This window comes from Battus philenor, unplaced genomic scaffold (assembly GCF_028537555.1).
Source record: "Battus philenor isolate CCGP_79_NKW_IND1 unplaced genomic scaffold, ilBatPhil1.0.hap1 SCAF_11, whole genome shotgun sequence".
Classification (NCBI taxonomy): Eukaryota; Metazoa; Arthropoda; class Insecta; order Lepidoptera; family Papilionidae; genus Battus; species Battus philenor.
This window is the reverse complement of record NW_027181673.1, coordinates 376,858-398,908: the sequence shown is the minus strand read 5'-3', so window position 1 is coordinate 398,908 and position 22,051 is coordinate 376,858. Positions and strand designations below refer to the sequence as shown.

Genomic DNA, 22,051 nt, shown 5'->3' with positions numbered 1-22,051 from the left:
AAAAAAATAAATAATATAAATATAAGAAAAAAAAATAGTGTTATACCAAAACGTGAATTAGTTTTTATAACAAAGTCAATTTTACATAAATTTTACCAGAAGTGCGCTTAGAATTAAAAGATGTTTTTTAACAAATGGTTACTGCGTGAAATGTAACCGTGAAACGGAACCTGATGTATTGATCCTTTACGTCAAAGGACGACGTAGTTTATTTATAGATTTTTCGCTTTAAAGCGTTTTGTCCTTTTCTAAAGAGCTATGTTTATACTCCTCTCTTTCTATTAGCTCGATCGATCCACTCCCGGAGGCCCATTCGAGAGGAATTCTTGATACCATAATATTATTTGTGCGCGTCGTTCTTCAAATATTGCATCGAAAGGAACGTGGCATCGCCCAAAAATAAATAGAGGTACGTTTATCTGTGTATAAATGCTTTTTACGTAATTAAGAAAATAAACATCTTTGTCCAGATATTTTAAAAATAATTACATTCGTTCTGAAACTTTATTTAAAAAAAAATAGCTACCATCAGATTAGTTATTTATAGATGTAGTTTCTTCTGATTTAAATGCGCACTATAGAGGAAAAATATTTTATGATTTTAAAAAATGTAGCTGAGGCGAATTTTCTTGAATATTCTCATTGCGTTTTTGATTCTGTGTTTATCGACAATTGTTTTGTTTTTAATTTAAAATACTTTTTTACATTGAAAAAGCGTTTTTATATATATCTCTATGGGAAAACAAATGTACATTTATAAGATGTCATAAATAATATATACAGTAAATACTGCACAAATATTTTTCATTTACATTTAATATGTTAAAATGATACACAATTTTTTTTATTATTCATAAAACAATTTGGGATTGCTTTATATTACATTATTATGAGAGATGTAAAGAGATCTGTTGATGAACAAAAACAACTAATATAGCCCTGTGAATTGGCAAGTTAAAGCGGTCAGGCCATATTGCACACAGTACAGATTAGCCGCACTAGAGCCTCAAGGTTTTGGGGCGAAGACTACAGACTGGAAAGTAAAGCATGTGTCCAGTCACAAGGTCAGACTAACAGGTTGCTCAGATCATTGGATGATGCTGCATGCAAGCGGCTTCATACTGGTTCTATTGGAGATGCCCAGCTATGGACTTTTTACAGCTGAAAGGATTATTAAGTCTAACACATTTTATTTTCGAAAAAATATGTTCAACTATTATCTGTATGATAATCTAAGTAAGCAAGAATGTATAATGTATTCAATCAATAAGTTAAAGGTGCTTTGTTTTTAGCTCTGTCTGGTCAAAACCATTGTATTTTAGTCAGACGAAGCTAAAAGTCTGTTAAGTTTATAATATTTATATTGTTAGTGTACAAGTCTCCTTTTAGAGTTGGGACAAATATATTAAGGCTTGTCTTTTATAACAAGTTAATGAACTAGTTTGCAAATCAATGGTATGGTACTCAATCTTTTGTTCATAATGATCTCAACCATATGTTAATAAATTTAGTAACAATTTCATAGGTTTTTACAATTGTTAGTAATTGAATTAATCATCTACGAAGACTCCTTGAATATAAACTATGATGAATGAAGACCTTTTTACTGTCAATTGATGTATAGTACACCCTGTACAAAAATCAATGGTTTCAGAAATAATAGAGAATATAATGATAATGTAGTCAGAAAAAGCATTTTATATATTCTAATTACTACTTATTAAAATTAATAATAATTGTTAATTTTAATAAGTAAAACTATACTATCTGTTCCTACAAAATTTAAATTACCAGAAGTTACTGGAAGTTAAATTATATTCTGATAAGAAAATAAATTGATGTAACATATTTCAGTTTAAATGTTTGAAACTTTTTTGCTGAAATTTAAGTAATTAAATTTAATTAAGTTATTTTAATTATAAGTTATTTAAATTTAAGTTTAAAGCTGTATCCAATCATCCTGTATATCTATTTAATTTCCCATTACCTAATATTTAATTTTGCCGAGGGCCCCAAGCAGTTGTTTAATTTAAATTATTTAAGGGTTAAAAAAAGGTAAAATAAAAATCAAAATTAATGAATTAATTAATATAATGTATTTATGCCAAGTTCAGTTGAACATTTTACATATTAAGATGTATTACTTAATTTCCTTTCCTTTCTTTAAAAAATATATTATATGAATATTTTCAAAACAAAATATTCCTTTTATTTTGTTCTTAATTATGACAGGGTTTTTATCTATGCAAACCTTATAGAAACATACATTTTTCTTTACATAAGTTACAAGTTATGATGCTGTGACAACATGACCATATCATTGACCAGGCTAGTGCTCTAAGTGTAGGCTTTTGTTAATATGACTCGAAACAAACTGATCTTTAGTTCACATCTCAAGGCATTCCTGCCAAGCTATATATTCAAATTACATTTAAAAATTATTTTAAAGTAACACAAAATGGGCCAACTATTAAAGCCTAAAAGGTTTCAGGTAAATAACACTTGTTTAAATGAACTATTTTATCACAGAGATAGATCAAGTTGATTCAAACCACATTGAAGGCCAAGAGGCTTTTATTTAGGCCATGTTTTCTCAAGATATCTTATCTAAAATGCAGATAGTAACTGAGATATCAGGTAAAGAAATTATTTTAAAGTCTACGCTAACTACAATAAAATATGTTCCGTCTTCTATAGTTTAAAATATTTCACTGTTATTCACAAAACATAATGTAATAATAATCATAAACAATTATGGTATTTTTAAGGCGGTTCAAAACTAATGTCAAAATTTTCAATGCTTGTTTAAAAACTTATTCTCTATGCATCTACATCATAAATGTCAAAGTGCAGTGACGTATGGCGCCATTTGTAGAAATTAAGTCGCGTTCACATTAAGACATTAGTTTTGGGTCACTTGTTAGGAATAAACTTAAGTTATGAAGGTGACTTTGAAGAATATTTAATTGTAAACTTTAGGCGTAAAAAGATTTCACTATACTAAATTAAATTAAATATCGTTGTGTAAAGTAAACCACATGGCTGTTACATACGGAACTCTATTATGGAATGCTTGTATTAACAAAGTTAGTTAGTACCTATACATTGTAACATAACGATTGTTGAACATAAATGTGGTAAAATGAATAAGTATTTCTCCAACTGTGGGCCTAATATCACGAAAAACTCCTACAGTCGCGCGGCGTATGTTTGGCTTGTGGCGACGTTTCTCGATGTTGTCCTGTTGTGGTATAATTATTTAAAATACGTCATCTGTCAACAAAACAATTTTTTTCTTTTCGTTTAAAGTGTGGCGTAGGTCGGGACTCACGTGTTAGCAATTGGGCGATTGTATGAAGGCTTCAAGTGTTGCCCCTATAAAGAACTAATAATATTTCCCCATCCCCACCTTCCTTCCACTAGTACTAAGCGTTTTGATAATACTTTTATATTTTTTTTATAATATAGTTTTTTTTATATGATAAGTCTTCAAGACAAGAGTGAATGGGTACCTTCTAAGCAAGCATGTAGCCTCATAGACCTCGTCATAGCTTAACATCAGGCGAGACAGAGGTCAAATGCTTCGCCTATAAAAGATAAAATATACATTAGACCTCTATATTAAATAAATATTAGGTGCCTGGTATGGTGTGTAGTGATATGAGAACATTACTGTTTTAATATGTAAGTAAAACTTTCAAGCCAACGGGACCAGGAATGTTGTCTGGTTAGAATTTGTTTCCTTATGAAGAGAATAAATAAAAAAAAAACATGTTGCATTTTTAACTTGAGGAAAAAAGATATTGAAAAATGTTTTGCCTCTTGTGCAATATTAGCCAAGCGTTCACGTGTTTTAATTTATTATGAATTATACTTACTCTCGAATAAGCTCGATAAAAGTTAACATGTTTAGTTTCAGCTACTCGTGTCCGAGTGAAGCGGGGTAGTTAGTTAGCTATGTACCGTTTACCGATATCCATATCAGAGTATCTCGCACGTTCATTTTTGTATATTTATAGGCCAGTTGAAACTCGGTGACGTGGATGTTTTTTTATTTTAGGCATAATGTCAGTCACTCATGTATACGTAAGGGAAATTAAAAAGGAAATTGGTCTCTGAGGTAAAAAAAAATCTTAGGCGCTCAACAGTCGACGCCTCACGGAAAACTATATGCTCTGTTTTATTTAGCTCTACATTGATATATGGAATTTCCAAATGGTCTAATATCAATATCGACTACATATGCTATGCATTCAAATATAATATTGTCAAAGTTTAGACGTTTATAGAAGGCTTTTATCTTTAAACACACATGCTTGCCTTCGACAAATTGATTAAATAAAATGTGTAGGCAAGGTGAATTTGACTTTGTTGCTACTTATTGTCAGACGAATTATAAGTGATCAAAAAATATAACTAAGCTTCAGCTAGGGTTATTATCGGCCGTCGACGAGCAATTCTTAGAGCTACATCGGTGACCAGATCCCAGGTCCAGAAGCGAAGCTACAAACATATCCCTCTCCATTGCTCTCTGAGTGACCGGCAACACACATTGGTCAAAGGCCTTCGTCTTCAAACTATGCGGTATTTTGGACGAGATGTCTCGGGGCTTCCCGAACTTGGATTCGATTTAGTGATTAACTATTTATTGTGGATATACCTCCGCCATTTATAGTCCCGTTTGTGGGGCCTCTCGTATAATACCCAGCGATAAATATTGCACATTGACCTTTGGAAAGAGACAATACGCTAATTTCGGCTTCATTATTTATTGCCGGGTATTGTACACTCTTATATTATTCTATGATAGGGACTTTTTCAAACGTTTTTGTTATAATTTGTTTATATTAGCATTCTTTATCTCTCATCTATCGCAATTTATTCTTTTCTCTTTTCTCTCATCCTTAATATCATGGTTGCACAGACTTAATACGACTAGGGGCCACTCGGGCAAATCATGAACTGATGGCGGGCCGGTCGCCAGAAGTATAGGTAATTAATTTTTTTTGTTTTCATTCTGAATTAGAATTCAATATTTTTCGAACGTACAAGAGTATTATTTTTGCTGTCGGCGGGCCACCAGTATGTCGAATACGGCGGGCTGCTTGCGGCCCGAAGGCCGCGGTCTGTGCATCCATGCTTAACATTATTCATCATTCTCACTGTTTGCACTTATATAACGTTCATGTATCGTCTCCTATCCTTTTTCATATTTCTCGCTATATTCATTTTTGCCCCCTCCCCCTTCCCCCTGTTAGGTGGACTGACAGCATAATCAAGGTTCAATCGACCGATTATCACGGCGATCTCTGGCGGAGGCCCATGCTTTATAGGGATTTTCACCAATCTTGGCGTCTTCTAATTCCTTCTATGTCACCAATTTGGGTATCTTCACATTCTTTCACTCCTCAATTGTCATCGACTTTGGTGTCTCTCATGTGTGTTCTGGCTTCTGTGCTGTCCTCGGTTTCTTCTGTCTTTTGATTACTTCATTGTCACTATCACCGCAGTCTTCATACTACCCGATCACCAGTTTTGGTGTCTTCAGATTTCTTCACTCTTGCAGATTCCTCTACAATTACTAATTTTATAGTAATGCTTTTCAGGATTCTACGCTAAATTACTGTTCGGTTTATATCTGAAATTTATTTTTGGCAATTATCTTTTATTAATAAAGTTTTATGATGCGCATACGCAGTTTTACGTCAAAGGTGTGCCCTTGAAATGTTCATTGTCGCGACGCGAGATAAGGCCATGCAGGTATACTGCATTGTTTTTGTCTAACATCGACGACGCTAACAAGTTGGAATACAAATGTATAGCAGCTGTGTGAAGATATATATAACTATAAGGCTTGCGTCGCACTAGAAGCGATATGGATTCGTTTTACAACTATTTGTATTATATTGTTATTTGAAAAAATATACGATTTTAGTTAGAAATCGTACGAGTTTGTTATAATGAACATTCAAATCTGTTTATTTTAATTAAATATTTAGTTGATAATTGACTGGAACTTACTCTGCCATAATTTTATCAGTAGAATGTTTCCTGTTTGGCATGGGACTATCTCGTAGACTTCACAAAGGCCGGTTTAGCAGCCGGTGTAGGCGTCTTCCGATGACCTTAACAATATCTGTCCACTTTGTGTGTGGACGACACACGCTCCGCTTGCCGGGCCGCGTCTACTCCAGGACCTTGCATTAGCGGCCATCTCTTATGCCCACCTGTGGCCTACCCACTGCAACTTTGCAAATCCACTGTGTTCGGTTACTTTCGTTCGTCTACGGATCTAATTTATGATTCGATTAAAAACACAATATTTCAATTTGGATGTCCAGCTGTGGGAATTCACGTTTACCAAAATGTTCCTGACGAAATAACATCGCTGTTGCTATTTTTAAACGGTTTTATTTAGTTCGACCCGTACGGAATTTATTTGGATCAAAATCAGAAATTGAAATTTAAGCACCTTCCCGTTGTTAGATTGATCTGAAATTTGATACACACATTTAATTTAGATGACAATACAATATAATAAAATCAATAACATTATAAATATAAGATGAATATACGTATACATATACTCAATATACGTATCAAATGAAAAGGCTACACTAGTAAAACACGATGATTATGTTAAAATTTAAAATTCAAGATGGACGCTGTTCCAATAAGGCGGACTAGGTACATATTTTTCCACAACCATCACAATATGGGTATCAAAAAACCGTTTTACTTAAAAGTTTTTTAAATGTATTTATTTGTTTAGCGTTCGGCAGCACACGATTCGAGCCTATCGGTTGATACTGTGCCGCTAATTCTAGAAGTCCGAAATCTACTAGTTTACTATATTAATAATATTTTGTACATTTACTATAATTATAATAAATAAAAAAATTGAGCACCTCCATAGTGTGGACAAGGCAGCGTGAAAAACTGTCTGTACCAAAGTTTCGACTGCAAAGAATCTCTAAATCATTTGTAATAAACGGAATCAGATTTTTTAATTAAATGCCGCTAAACATTATTGTACTACCGTTAATAAAATTCAAAACGAATATTAAAAATAAATTGACGGAAACAGCTTATTATTTAAAATGACGAGAGTCATTGGCAATGACGTCGCATGATAATTATTGATTTCATTTAGGCTATATCTGATAGTGTATATGTATAAATCTGTATTGTTAAACTTTATTAAAAGATGTGTTGCTGTGTAGTTTCTTCATGTTTCTTCTCCACAACTGCAACACCTTGCGAAGCAGAGTAGAGTGAATAATAAATTGTCGATCGATATGAGTTTTGTTAACAGTTGAATAAACAATGTTGAATAATTGAAGTTTATCTTTTACTTGCACCTGCCGTTGTTATAAGACAACTATTGTCATTTATTTTTAAAATGAACTGTTCTGTATTGGAAACAAAAAACATTTGTCTACTAACTAGTCTAGGTATAAATTCTGTTACTGGCTGTGTACATATATTTAAAAAAAAACATTTATTTGAATTTCGAACATTAGCTTCTACGATAAAAAATTGACTTCTTTATCGCAATTATTGTTTGTTTTTTGTTTAGAAATTATTTGTTTTGATAGTGGAGTGGAGTACTAAAGAGAATATGATTGCAGTAATTGCACTGTACAGAGTAGGTAAGGAGCCAGCCGACATTTTCGATACATTGAAAAAGCCAGGGATTAGCCGAATGTTTGTGTATCGTACCGTCCAAAGGTTCACTGAAACCATGTCTGTTGATGACCGTGAGAGATCCGGCTGACCGCGGTCTATTCGGACAAACCAGGCCGTTAATGCAGTCAAGGTCAGAATTCTTCAAAATCCCATAAGGAAGCAGAGAATCCTTTCCAGAGAAACGAGAATCCCACCGAGGTCACTTGGTTATCAAACAAAACTTAGATCTAGGGGCTTACTGGAGATACATAGGACATACCTTAAATCAGGTTCTAAAAGGAGATGAAAGATCAAAACAGCTGTTAGTTTGATACGCGGACGAAAACACTGAAAAATTATCTTAACCGATGAAAAAAAAATAACAATCGAGGAGCACTACAACAAATAAAATTATAAATTGTATGCACCCAGCTCTAAAGAAGCTTTCGAGGTAGTGGCCAAAGTTCAGCCAGTTCAGTTACGGCATGGTTTGGTGAGGTGTCCCCTACCAAGGGGTTATATATACTCCATTTTGCGAAAAAGGAGTGTATCAAGACACCGTGTTAGAAGAGGTAGTTAAACCTCTCAACAACACTTTACTCAAAAACGAAGTGTGGACATTCCAACAGGATTCAGTCCCAGGTCATAAGGCGCGCACTACTCAAATTTGGCCTGAGCAAAATGTTCAAGACTTCATAAAAGCCGTTGATTGGCCTTCGGCTAGTCCGGACTTAAACCCTTTGGGCTGTAAATTGTGGTCCATCGACGCATGGCCCGATCGTTTAAAAGCGTACTTTAAAACTACGGGTGGATACTTTGAATAACTAATTTAGTACGTAATATATCAACATAATCACATATAAAAGTATATATTTTTTTTAAATTATCGGATATTTTCTTTGTAACAGAATTTATGGCTAGACTAGGTATTATTAAAACGATTACTGGAATAAGCTTCGTATGATTAGTTGTAAATAATGTCGATAAAACCGCTTCAGTTTTTGCCTTGGGGCTTGTTGACGAGACTCGTTGGAGCACAAAAAGTAATTCGTTTTATTTAGCCACCTGCCCGTCCCATAACATTGTATAATGCCGGCTCAGTCCAGTGCAAGGTGCGCACGCGATGACACCTGAGCTTGTGTAAGTACATGTTAGTAGATCGTTTTATAAACACACCTAAATTTACAATTAAAATTTGCATTGTGTCTGTGACCTCTAAAATAAGAATGGACGATGTATGTATACATATATAAGCTTGTTCAAAGTGTAGTATCTACATACACACACACACACACACACACATATATATATATATATATATATATACACTACATTTTTAACAAGCTTCGTTATCAACAACCTTGTGACATATAGTATACAATTTTTCAAAGCCTGGGCGGTAACAAGTCAATCGCTTTTTCTGTAAAATATGTCGAGAGAAACGACATTACTTTCCGGTCCCCCTAATATATATATATATATATATATATATATATATATATATATATATATATATAAGTATGTGTAAAAGATAATGAAAGATATGAAGATATGAGGAAAGATATGAGGTCAATAATAGTTGATATTTAAATCTCACACCAAGCAAACGTGACGGACCTGTTCTTGGCACTGATGCCACCGAAATTTGCTAGCTGCAATCGTAACACATGGTTTCAGTAAGATGAAGCCACTTTGTCACACGTCCAACGAATCCCTGGCGGTGTTCAAAGAAATGTTTCCGGTGAAATTGATTTTTATACGCGGTGTTATCCCATAGTCACTTTGGAGACGAAATCTATATCCAGTAGACTTCTATTTGTTATTAGTCGTGCGTACATCCATAAACCAAATACGGTATTTCAACCTGTGGGATTCTTCCTAAGGCCGGAAGGTCTTGGAGCTCATCCCATATTTATGCCAATTTAAAACTACGAAAACAATGTTCGACTAATAAAAATCGTCTGCCAATTTTAAGTAGAGAAGTATTGTAGGGCGCTCTCTTTCGCCCGATGTATATAAACAATTATATTTCTGTGGTATTCCCCTTTTCGATGTGACGTTTATGTAATGTAGCTTCTATAAACTAAAAAAAAAAAAGAAGAGGTGTCGGATCATGCTGCCATTGCCGTCGATTTTGTAAAAATTTCCGCTTCCTTGTATAAGTGCAAAAATCGAAATGGTGGTCATTTAGATAAGTTTATTAAAAAAAAAAAAAAAACGAATTATTTATTTATATGAATTTTCCGATTTATGACCAGCCATTTATGTTAACCAAGATGAAGCTGGAGCAAATTTTGTGCAACCTCTCATGAACTTGTGTTTTAACACAAAAACTTCGCACAAACACATTAACCTATAAGTTGTAAATAATTATTACGTGGCGACACAATTTTTAACTTTTCATTATGTATATTATAATGTATCATTTAGTTTTATATTGCGTTTAAATCATTAGCCGCCCTGCAATTTTAAATAAATAAACAATAACTAAAAAATAAACTAATTATGTATGTTTATTATTGTTTTCTATATATGCTAACCAAAATTTAATGTAATCGGACTCTATGACAATTGTTGTTGAATTAAGATTATAATTAACCTGTCAACTGCCTATAGTCATATCTGTCCTAACTTCACGTGTGGGTGTGGGTCATATCTGCCCGAAATGAAGTAGGCTACATTGTATCGAATCCCCTTCAAAATACAGTATAAAATCGCTTGCACTATATGTACTGCAGACCACAGGATCATAAACAAAAATATTTCTATTATCATTTGAATAAATTTGTTCTCGACACTGACAAGCGCCATGTTGCGGCAAACGAAGGGTTAATACGCAGATATTTTTATATTTATACAGGATGATCGGTGTAAAGGATTTAAAGGAATAAATGTATAGGTTATTAACTGTCACTGTGTAGAACACTCTATTACCCTATACTACATATTAATATTATTGTATACTATCAGTACCTGCAGATTGTACTTATACGTAACGTAATATATTTTTGTCTTTGTTGTCTTGTTCACAACAATAACCATTCACATGTATATACGATTATTTAATTTTATAGCAACGGCCTATATAATCTAATAATTGTATAAATTTCTCTTTCTAGTAATACCGGAAAAAAAGAAGTTGAACAAATGAAGATGGGTGTGCCTCACATCACCACCTTCTGCTGGTGCATGGGCCTCGAGTCGGGCACCAAGGTCATCGCTTATTTGCACCTGGTAAGATTGGTGTTCTAAAATTAGTTTAAATGCAAGCATTTGACGCTGTGATGCTTCAAATGATTTTCACTTCTTACCGAGAAAAGATAACACGCTCCATATTTCACTATATATTAATTGCTTCGATTATTTTCTTATATCATAACGAATGCATTATATTGCATACGATTGTTGATCCGGCGCATCGAACAGGGGAATCCCACGCCAGAGCGTTCTATATTTAAATCGGGCGAAAGAGAGCGCTATACAATATTTCTCGCGACGTGATTAGCTGATTCTATGTCAGCTCCTGGGAAATCGAAACAAATTACTGTTGTGAATAATCATTATTATTCCACCATAAAATTATCGAAATCCTAATACCGATCATTATTAACTAAACGGCGTGTTAATTATTATTAGGTGTGCTGTCATATACGTGTGCATCTAACTGAAATGCATATATTTTGTACTTTTGTCATATAATTTAAATAAATTTATTTTTTGTAATGAAAATTTTCGTTTGCGTGTTTTAAATGCGTATTAAATTGTGGCTCGCGATAAATTTTTTCTTTTTATCAAGAAGCTTGGCCACCCCCTTGTTGTATACTTTCGCTATTTTTGAATAAACGTTACTTACAATACTTAAGACATTACATTATTGCGATCTTCTAGTTTCTATACTATTTATTTTCTTAGTTGCAGTCCATAAACATGTTAGCAAGACATGGACCTCCACTGAAGGTCTCTCATTTTCTCCAATTTTCCTCAGTTTTACTTGTCCTTACTCTACCTGACATTATTCTTCCAGTTGACATCGGTGGTGAACGTGTCAGTGTGCTCGGTGGCTGCGGCCAATGCCAAGGACCTGGCGGGAACGGACATAGACCCCGACAAGGTGTACGGCCGGCTGGCGGCCGTGGCGCTGACGGTGGCCGTCATCAGCTCCGTGCACGTGCTCCTCGCTACCCTCCTCATGATCGCCGTTCATAAGGTACGTCGCTTGCGGGACTTTAGGACTCATTAACCTTCTAACTGCCAAGCTGTTTTGACCATGACTTCCCCAGGTGCCAAATGGAAATATCAACTGTAGGCTTTCCTTATGTGAAAATTTGGGATCTTTACATTCTATGAATGAATATAAAATATTATGTATATCATTATGTACTGAGACCGCCCGCGGCCTTCATGGCACTTAAAGGCAACAGAGTACTCGATGTGCCATGAGGTCGCCGGCGGGTCACGTTTTTGTAACACAGAAAACACGATAGGTTTTCAAAGCCAGCTTTGAAATATGAATAAATTGTGAATTCAATACAAAGAAAGGTTTCTATATACATATTCTAATGTCAATTTTATATAAAAAGTGAGGCCGCCCGCGGTCTCATTGGCACCCATGGTAACCGCTTCTAAAACATGCTGCAAATCGTATACCATACCGTGATCCAGTTGCTAGGTGCCTAATGAAGCTAATAATTACCGGAGGGTCGGAAAAAAATAATATTCCTTAGATGTACAGATGAAAAATTGTGAGGTAGCCGGCGGCCCTCACGGTACCTATTGTTGGGTATCGTGAGGTAGCCGGCGGTCCTCATGGCACTTAAAAGGTTAAGTGATTTATACCGTTGCACAGTGGATCGTGAAATTGGTAGAGCGGACATAGGACTTGCTTTGGTTTTTTCACTATTTTTTAATGTCAATCGATAGACCTAGTAAACTTTAATCGAAGTTGTTCTATAATATTTTTTCGAAAACCTGGTAATTTAGGCAGAACAAATGTTTATGTTTTTTTGTATACGGAGCCGAACCAAAACAAGTAAATTACAGCTAAGTCATAATCGATCCACCTTTGAAACCTTATCTTCGATATTTCCTGGGCACTATACTACACGAATGCACTGTAAACGTTTGTCTATAGTCGCCTATTGGGAAGATAATCAAATCGAAAAATTAAAAAAAAAAGCTTTTTTTAATCTTAGATTTTCTTTTATCTTATTATTATAAATGAGTTACAAGAAAGATTTCACTTCATCAAGCAATCGCGTCGTGCGAATGTGTGAATATATATATATGTTCTCTCCGTTTTGTAGAGACACTGCAAAGTTATATATTAAATTATATATGCCTTGCAGTGTACATTAAATATTCATTCATCGGTTTGATATAATCAAATATTTTGTTGTCGTACCTACAGGATAACCGTCGGAAGAAGCCGAAAGACGCCGCAGAAGCTCGCATTAAAGAATTTCGGAAGTATAGAGAGAATTATTATGGAAAAGTAAGTGGGTCAGCGACAAATGAGGATATTTTACGTAACCTTCTGTTAACGTCTGATCCTAAAATCACAAAATATACACCTCGAATGGTAAAACAAATTGTAATGGTTCTCTCTAAACAAGTCGAAAATCTTCTGCCGCATTTTCCATTACATATATACGAGTACATTTACAAGATCGGTATAATGACAAGTATTTTTATTTGTAATTACTTGTACAAAATCATTAATAATGGTACTGTGTATGTTGACCTATTATAATGTGTTATATTTGATTGACAATCACTTTAAAAAATTTAAAAATCTATGATTAAAAATAGATTTTTTTATATTTTTACGATTAAATTATCTCCTCAACAGGCAGCTATGGGCAAACGTTTACAGTGCTATCGTGTAGTATAGTGCCTAGGATATATCGAAGATAAGGTTTCAAAGGTGGATCGATTATGACTTAGATGTAATTGACTTCTTTTGGTTCGGCTTCATACGAAAAAAAAAACATAAACAATTTTTTTTGCTCAAACTACCAGGTTTATGGAAAACTTATATAGAGCAACTTAGATTAAGCTTTACTAGGTCTATCGATTGGCATTAAAAAAGTGAAAAAGGCAAAGGTCCTCTGTCCGTCCTGCCATGGTTTCGATCCACCGTGCTGTTTGCAGCGCTTCGCTCCGGGCCTGCGCGTGTGGGTGTGCGTGATGTGCGCTCTGTGGCTGGCCGCGCTCGCCTACGTGGTTGTGTCTTCGGTGGCCTCCAAGCCTCGCGCCTCCGGTTCCGACATGTTCCTGTCATTCCTCGAGGGAGTGGTGTTCTTTGGTGAGCGAACTTTACGTTCAAAAATTCAAAGGTCCATTGCTTAGCGGTGTGATTCTTAAGATATGCCTCGAGATGTTCAAAGTATTGAAGACAGAAGTTTAAGTGAGTATAAATCCTCCATAATGATGTCCATTCTCCCAAGGGGTAGAGATTTTGCGTATACTTCTGTATACTCTTCCGAAATAAAAAAGCAGAAGTTGGTGGAATAACTTAGCGCGCTTTGAACTAGGATTCATAACGATATGCTATATATATTATTGTTTTATTGGGTAAATGCTAAATTTAATTTTCTACGAGTTATTCTTTTATCCTGTTACTCTATCATACTTTTATTGTTCCTTTCTTTCGTACTTTCATTCTTACGTACATTTGTTATTTCGTTTATTCAATTTTCACTTTTCCCATTCGTTCAGTTTTTATTCCATCATTTTTTGTCATCTCTCGTTTTTTCGTTCCCTTTTTGTATTATTATTATGATTGATGTTCCACAGACAGATATTAGCGTCTGTGCCTATGTTTTACATTCATGTTTATTATTTCCATTTTTTTCCTCACGTTTTTGCATGTTATAGTGTTGAAGTAAAAAAAGGTGTCTTGATATAAATCAGCAACTTACTAACAATGTCCAGTTTTAAACATTACGGTTCGTGCGACCACTTCCACATCCCTACTCCATATTGGCATCCTCAGGTTGTGCGCCAGTGTCTGTGCGGCGGTTGCCGTGTTTGCCACATCGATGAACCTTGCGATCGCATCTTGAGCCTCGTCCGCACAATACACGCACTAGTTTTCTTTCATGCTTTCATATTCCAAATTGTTTTATTCATAGTCCAGTGGTAGAGAACTGAGACTTGCGATCGTAGGTCGCGGGTTCGATTCCCCAGACGCAATCTTATACAATTCACAATTTTCGCGTTAGTTATATTGGATTACCACTGCTCACTATCAAGTTTCCAGAGGATCGGCAGCGGCGACATCTGTGTACCATAATGCCTTTGCGAGTATACCCCTCCATAGATATCTTTGGGGGAGCTCTACGTCTTGCAGCGGATCTTTTGCTTGAGGCTCGCGTGTGTGTGTGACTCTCGCACATTCAGAGTGCCCACTTGTGGAGTAAATGTGCTGCGAGTGAGCCAATACGTAAACGCCATCTATGGTTTCAGGTATCGTGGCTTACTGCATCCTGTGCGTCAACAGCTACTACATGGTGCTCCGCAGCGTCCGCGACATTGATATCAATGACCTCGAGAAGCTACCTTACTAGATGCATGTACACCCTATGCAGTCTAACCACCACAGTCTATACGAACTGTGCAACTTGCGCAGTCACTGCAGCCTAGGCAGACTGTATAAGCTGTGCGAATTGTGCAGTCTGTAAAGTTTGTGCAAATTGTGCAACCTGTGCAGACTGTGCGAACTGTGCAACTTACGCAATCTGTAGAGTCTATGCGAATTGTGCAATCTGTGCAGCCAGTATAAGCTGTGCGAATTGTGCAGTCTGTAGAGTTTGTGCAAATTGTGCAGTCTGTGCAACTTACGCAGTCCGTGTAGTCTATGTGAATCCTACAGTCTGTGCAGCCTGTATAAGCTGTGCGAACTGTGCAGTCTGTAAAGTCTGTGCAAATTGTGCAACTTGTGCAGACTGTGCAAACTGTGCAAATAACGCAATCCATACGGTCTATGAAAATTGTGCAGTCTATGCAACCTGTGAAACCCACCATTATACACTTTACTTCCTACTGCGGTATTATGAAACACTCTGCCGAGTTCTTCTCCCTAAATCTCTTCCTGCTCAACTCAAAGGTGGAATGCCTTTTGGCACGAATTCTATCTTTTCTATGCAATTATATGTCTATTTAACGTATTATATATGTCTAATGTATATTTCTATATGTCTATTCTTGTCAATGTTCAACTCATTTGTGCGAGCCACTGTTTTATATCTTTATTTGTATGAAAAGTATATTATATTTATGTCATTTATATAACATATATATATAGATATATTATTAATATATATCTGTATATCTGTATTTCATATGATTGTTAATATTTTATAAACGACGTTTACTTTTATATATATAAGAAGTGGTGACCACAAATGAATTGATATTCTTAACATATAGTAGCTATGTTACATAATGTATGTTATATGTGTTTGATGTAACTAGATGTTAAGATGTTTATAGATGTGGTACTATCAAATTTATTGGTATGATTCTTAAAGATATACGTCGGTCTCTCTCTGATATAGGCGGGCGATAGAGATGCATTTATTTATCAGAATAGGTACAGAGATACTGAAAATGAAGTCAAAAATTAAATCTTTATTTTTTATTTTGGTTCATTTATCACTTATATACACATATATATCTAATTGGGCAAATGCCAGAAGGTTCTAATTTGATAAAAGGATGGGTTTTATTTTGTAAGAATTTTCATAAATACTCTTTTTATTTGAAAATTAATAATTACTTTACAAGTGGATTTTATATTATAAGATAACTTTCCTATAATATAAATATATGTTATAGGCTATATATTTATATTATAGGAAAGTTATATTTTTACTTTTTATACGTAATAATAAAAGTACATATTTTATTGACTATTGCAATGGCATATTTGCGTTATCAGATATATATACATATACATATATATATGTATATGTGTGTGTGTGTATGTATATATATGGATATATTTTTATTCTATCTGTTGACATTTTTTTTGTTGAGTTTTAAAATTATAAAACTCGTCTATGTATTTATTAATGTGCATATATATAAATATAAATATATATACATGTATCTATACATGTATATATATGAATTTATTAAATATTCTTTGGATACATTTTCATGTAGTCTGTAGAGGTTTTTTAAATTAAGTCAAGGGCTTGATTGTAAAATAAACCCAGTGCCATATTTCTTTCTACGAGTTTAACTTACATAAATATTATTATGCCATGTGTTTGTTAATTACAACATTTCTGAACTTTAATTCAATGTTATTATATATATATATATATATAAGACATTTACACTTATTTACTCACTCATCACAATATCTCTGGACCTATAAGGCTAAGAGATCTGAAATTTTCGGTAGAAATATTCTGTATGTCGAGTTAAGATCAACTAAGAACCGATTTTACGAACTTGCAAGGAAGAACGTACTTGAACGCCTCTCCCCCTTCCAAATTGCAAGGAAGTTTGGGGGGAGAGCGTTCATTAAGTTTGCGAAGCCGGCGGGAGATAGATTGTATATATATTATATATGTTGACACATATATTTCCTAAAGTATATATGCCTAACATGGCAACATTACTAGCAGACGCAATTCAATTACCAGTAATTAGTTACTTAATATTTTAACAAATGTTGTTAAAAATTTGACATGGATCTCGATTTTGCGTTCAAGAATGGTCCACCCAACTCTATGAAGATATATGATAGAATACATATTTTGTACTTTGCATTTTATTTTTACAAGTTTTTATATTTTTTTTATTATCTTCAAGATTAAAATTTTGGACGGTTATGTTTAAGTGTAGTTTTAGAGACGCTGCATAAGTGAGACTTTATACATGAATACAATTACTTAACATTTTGTAAGAGCCCTTCCGTCTTCTGATATTGCCAAATTTTTTTTTAACAATCTTTACGCTTGTTAAGGGAAAACAGAGTAACTGTAGCTGATTTATATATTATAGATATATATATCTACATATATGTATATAAATTCTTTGGATATCTTTACGCCCAATTATTTTTATTATGCTACTGGTGCTTGCTATTATTATTTAAATAAATATTTTTATAGGAGTTTTAAATAAAATAAACACAAGAATTAACTGTGTACAAAGCTTTCGTGAAAATAAAATTGATTACTTTTATTGTTTATAGTCTGTTCGCGTTAAGAATTTTAGCCATTGCCTTCGAAGGTATGCTTTAAATGTGTAAACGTAAAGCTCATTTTTGATTAACTACCGTTCCATTTGTTACGGTGCGTTATTAGGTCGGCGCACAATTTTTTCCCCCCCACTGAATTATTAACGCAAACGAACTATAGTGGTATTTACAGCTTGAATTATTTTTTTATATCAATCGTTTTACAGTGTTGCTAGTAATATTTTTATTTTTATAAAAAAATGAATATTACTTTACGAACTTGATCGGTAACCTTTGACGTAGTCGTCATATACTTAGCAGAGCTTAACTGTATGTCTAAGACTTGAACGTGCCATGATTGTATTCGATCTGTTTGGGCACATGGTGTTCTCTGAACTACATTAGATGTGATATCACCTAGCGAAGGGGTCAGCAACTTATAGCTCGTGAAACAAATTAGATTTTTTTACTACTTTTTAAAGTAGGCACATCTGTTTGAATATTATTAATTATATCATTTTGGAACTATCAATATTTTTATAAACAAATTGGAAAAATACGCTACTAGAAGAGAATATTAATTTTGCATAATATTTTGAATTTACGATATTTTGCTTTTATCTGTAGTTTGCCGATCCCTTATCTAGTTAGATATATGTCTTCAAATTCACCATAGATTATTTTACCCTTGTATAAGAGACATATATTTATTTATTCGATAATATTTACATATACAATTTTAAATGGAAAAGATATTCATATATAAATTGTATAAGGTTTGGTAGAGCTAAAAAGAGGTGATGTGTAGACTAAAGTAGACAGAAGAATATAAAAATTCTTGTATATCGATCTTATATATCGAGCAGCTAACAATTCTTCTAAAAGTATACTCCAAATCCAAAGTATACTATCTTCACCGAATACTGTATAGATATTGTAGTCAAAAAAAGGCATAGACGATTGTAGAAGGCGATAACAATTGTAAGGTAAGGGCGCGTTTACAAATGGCTACCTTTTAAAATGGTGTGCAAGTAACTTTAAATGATTATAATTTTACCTACTCAAAATGTTCTATGAATCTCTTCGATATTTTGTTTTCTAATTATAGATATGTTTATTTAAGTTGGCATTTAAATGCACTTTTGAATTGTCGTTTATTTCAACATTATAAGTAGTAAGCGACTGGAAATGCTGATTTGCCGAGAAGAGGCGGCCTGAAACTCGACAGTTCTTTTTTTGGATTAAATTATGGATCATGTTTAATGTATGTGTCATAATATGAAAAAAATATCTTCTAATTTACGCCATCATTGTATGTTACACATCACAGATTAACAAGAAATCTGTCTAAAAATACGCTAAATCATAGAGCATATGATAAATCAACACTACATGTGTCTGAACCATGAAAATGACAGATGTGACGGATATTTATTCATAATGTAAACGCATCCTTAACTTAAACACTTAAATTTGGAATTAGTTTTACATTTTCTGATATTAACTCTGTCCAGCGAACACAGTATATATCTATTTACTTCCTGAGTCATATATAACTATGTTAGATGTAGTAAGATGTCGAATCTAGTTTTAAACATAGGATATATATTGATGTACGATCAGCATGAATAGTATTAAACGGTCTGTCGGTTATTTATTTAGATATTATATTTGAATCTTTCAAAAGAATCTCAAAATTTGTGTTGCATATAAATTCAGTACATTGACATTTTTTTCGTCTACCCTCAGACATACTCTCGGACAGTTGTACTATTTCCATCATCTTTTATTATGAACAGCATAATAGTGGTCTTACATAGTAAATGACGTCATGCTATACATTCCATATATAAAATCCTATATTTGTTTTTCCGTTAGATGAATATTATATCATTTGTGTGTCATGTGTCTGTGGTTAGCGGCCACTGGTAGATTCCTTAATCCACATGATCTTTAAACTATAAATCAGTTCCAACACCTGAGATTGACGACTGTATGATACTATGTATGCTATCGTTTCTCGGTGTATTAGCTATTATATTCATCAATTTATTAAATGTTATAAAACTGTATTTGTTTTATTTATTTATACTTTTTTGTGCACCATAACAATGAAAATACGTATAAAAAGACATGTAATATATAAAATGTAGATAATAAATATAATATAATAAAAAGTTAATTTATGCAAAGGTACAACAGGCGAAATGAAGGCGGTTTAAACCAAACGTTCTTTGCTTTGTTTCTTAAAGCTTTTTCACCCATAAATTTGATTATCCTATACTATATAAATTGTGTTACACCTTTCAGAAAGGTTTCAAAAATAAGTACCTTCTCGTGGTTAAAGGGCGTGGCTAAATAGTGACAGCAATGAGTCACTATTTTCTAAACTATAGTTAAAAAAGTGACTTTGTTGTTATATGAGTTTCAAATTTTTGCTTCACTATATTTTGATTTTAGGGCAAACATAGTTCTCTCTTTTTATCGTTAGTTTCTTTTACCATGAGTTAGTTGAAGGTAAGCATTCTGTCACCCAAGAACTTTCGCAACAGAAGAAGAAAGCCACTAAATGCTGGTTTATAAACATGGTTAAGTTGCTACAGACCTGACGTCTGAAGTTGATTTTACAGCGTTCTGTAGCTCTATATAATATAAAGTTTTGAGTACAAATATTCAGGTGGTGATGATGTAACAATGTATCTACATCAGAGTTCCCCAAACTTTTTTGTGTCGTAGACCCCTTGCCATGTTTTTTCGTGTTGGGTAGACCCCCTACTTACCTGATATTGATTTCCTAGTCAGTGCAAAGTAGCGAACCTCTGAGACTGCGACTCTCAGGTTTTTACAAGTTCAAAATGTATGGCGACCACAAAGCGAATACCAACATCCTACAACTTACACAATTTTATAAACAATATATAATATTTTTTTTTACTTCATAGGTACTTTTATAAATAATGTAAATGTTTTGATATTATAAGATAGTATGATGTAAGTAAATAGGTACTATCAGTGTATGTGTTGAGATCCACTATTGTGGACATTCATTTTATTTAATGGACCCCCAAATTTTTTTTTCGCTGACGTAGACCCCTTGCAAGTTGTCATAGACCCCTAGGGGTCGATATAGACCACTTTGGGAATCACTGATCTACATGATGTTTGTTTATGTAATAAAAAAAGAATATTTTCCTAATTTACAATAAGAATTTCAAAAATCACAACACGGTACTGCCAGTCTCCTAGATATAGTTTTGGACTGGTGTAATGTGTTAAAAACTCCAAAATAATTACTGCATGCTCTTGATTCTGTAGAATGACATGTAGTTGGACTTACAGGTGACAATGAGCTAGTTTCTAAAAGCCTTGAACACCGCCTGCGAGTACCTAGTCCGTCAAGTTTTTACAGAATTCATTTTGGGGAATTCCCGTTTCTGTACGCGAGTAGAAAGTAGGCGCAACCACCTTTACACTTTGGAGTTTTCTAGGAGGCGTACCAAGTGTTTCGACTCTACGTTTTTAAACCGCACAGCCCTAGTATGTCACGGTCTGTCAGCTTTCTTATTACGTAAGAATTATAACCCAGGTACCTTCAAGGTGAGATGAATACTTCTGGTTTTATTTGTTGTACATTTCTTTAGGTACACCCGTGTAAATAATGATTATGTTATAGCTGACAGGACATTCGTTTATAGGTGACACGACATTAAAAATTTACTGTAAACAATATTGTTGGAAGATCAGATTACAACAAATAAAAAATTGAAGAGAAAAATGAGCGCATGTAAGAGGAAACATCTGCCTTACGACTTTAGACACCAATAAAGATTTTAACTTGAAAATGTTTCCTTCGGCGCGCAATCTTCATCAAGAATGTGTGCTTAATAATACTCAATAAAAATTAGGAATCTGTTATGTATATAAAGTCAATTATTAAGATGGTTTCTAAAGTCTAAGAACTGAGAGATTTTATTGATTTAAGAACTGGTATAAATATTAGGCCTATAGTTTAATCAATATACACTTCAAGCTTGCTGCTGTCATTATCTTCTAGACCTACAGGCTCTAAGAGGAGTCACAGATTTAAAAAAATCGCATTTTATAAAGGTTACTGAGTTTTTTTTGTAATATAATTATGGTTTTACATAAAATAGTGATCGAGCGAGGACTGTTAAGACCTGGTCAAAT

At 33.8% G+C, this 22,051-nt stretch overlaps 1 protein-coding gene across 2 annotated transcripts; it reads left to right on the top strand.

Moving 5' to 3' along the window:
• The first annotated feature begins 79 nt into the window (after positions 1-79).
• On the top strand, positions 80-15,485 carry LOC137930505 (uncharacterized). Of its 2 annotated transcripts, XM_068773777.1 has the most exons (7): positions 80-409; positions 10,788-10,902; positions 11,693-11,875; positions 12,515-12,529; positions 13,076-13,159; positions 13,819-13,972; positions 15,136-15,485. In XM_068773777.1, exons 2-7 carry the CDS (start codon positions 10,816-10,818, stop codon positions 15,234-15,236), a joined length of 624 nt encoding a protein of 207 aa, XP_068629878.1. In that variant the 5' UTR covers positions 80-409; positions 10,788-10,815; the 3' UTR covers positions 15,237-15,485. The 2 variants fall into 2 exon arrangements, with proteins under 2 accessions (XP_068629878.1, XP_068629887.1); XM_068773786.1 differs by lacking the exons at positions 12,515-12,529; positions 13,076-13,159 and having other exon boundaries at positions 84-409.
• The last annotated feature ends 6,566 nt before the right edge of the window (positions 15,486-22,051 follow it).

Coding starts and splice junctions, on each gene's coding strand:
- LOC137930505 (XM_068773777.1), top strand. CDS start 10,816: ATGAAGATGGGTGTGCCTCACATCACCACCTTCTGCTGGTGCATGGGC. Junction 10,903..11,692: donor TCATCGCTTATTTGCACCTG/GTAAGATTGGTG, acceptor TTATTCTTCCAG/TTGACATCGGTGGTGAACGT. Junction 13,160..13,818: donor GAGAGAATTATTATGGAAAA/GTAAGTGGGTCA, acceptor TGCTGTTTGCAG/CGCTTCGCTCCGGGCCTGCG.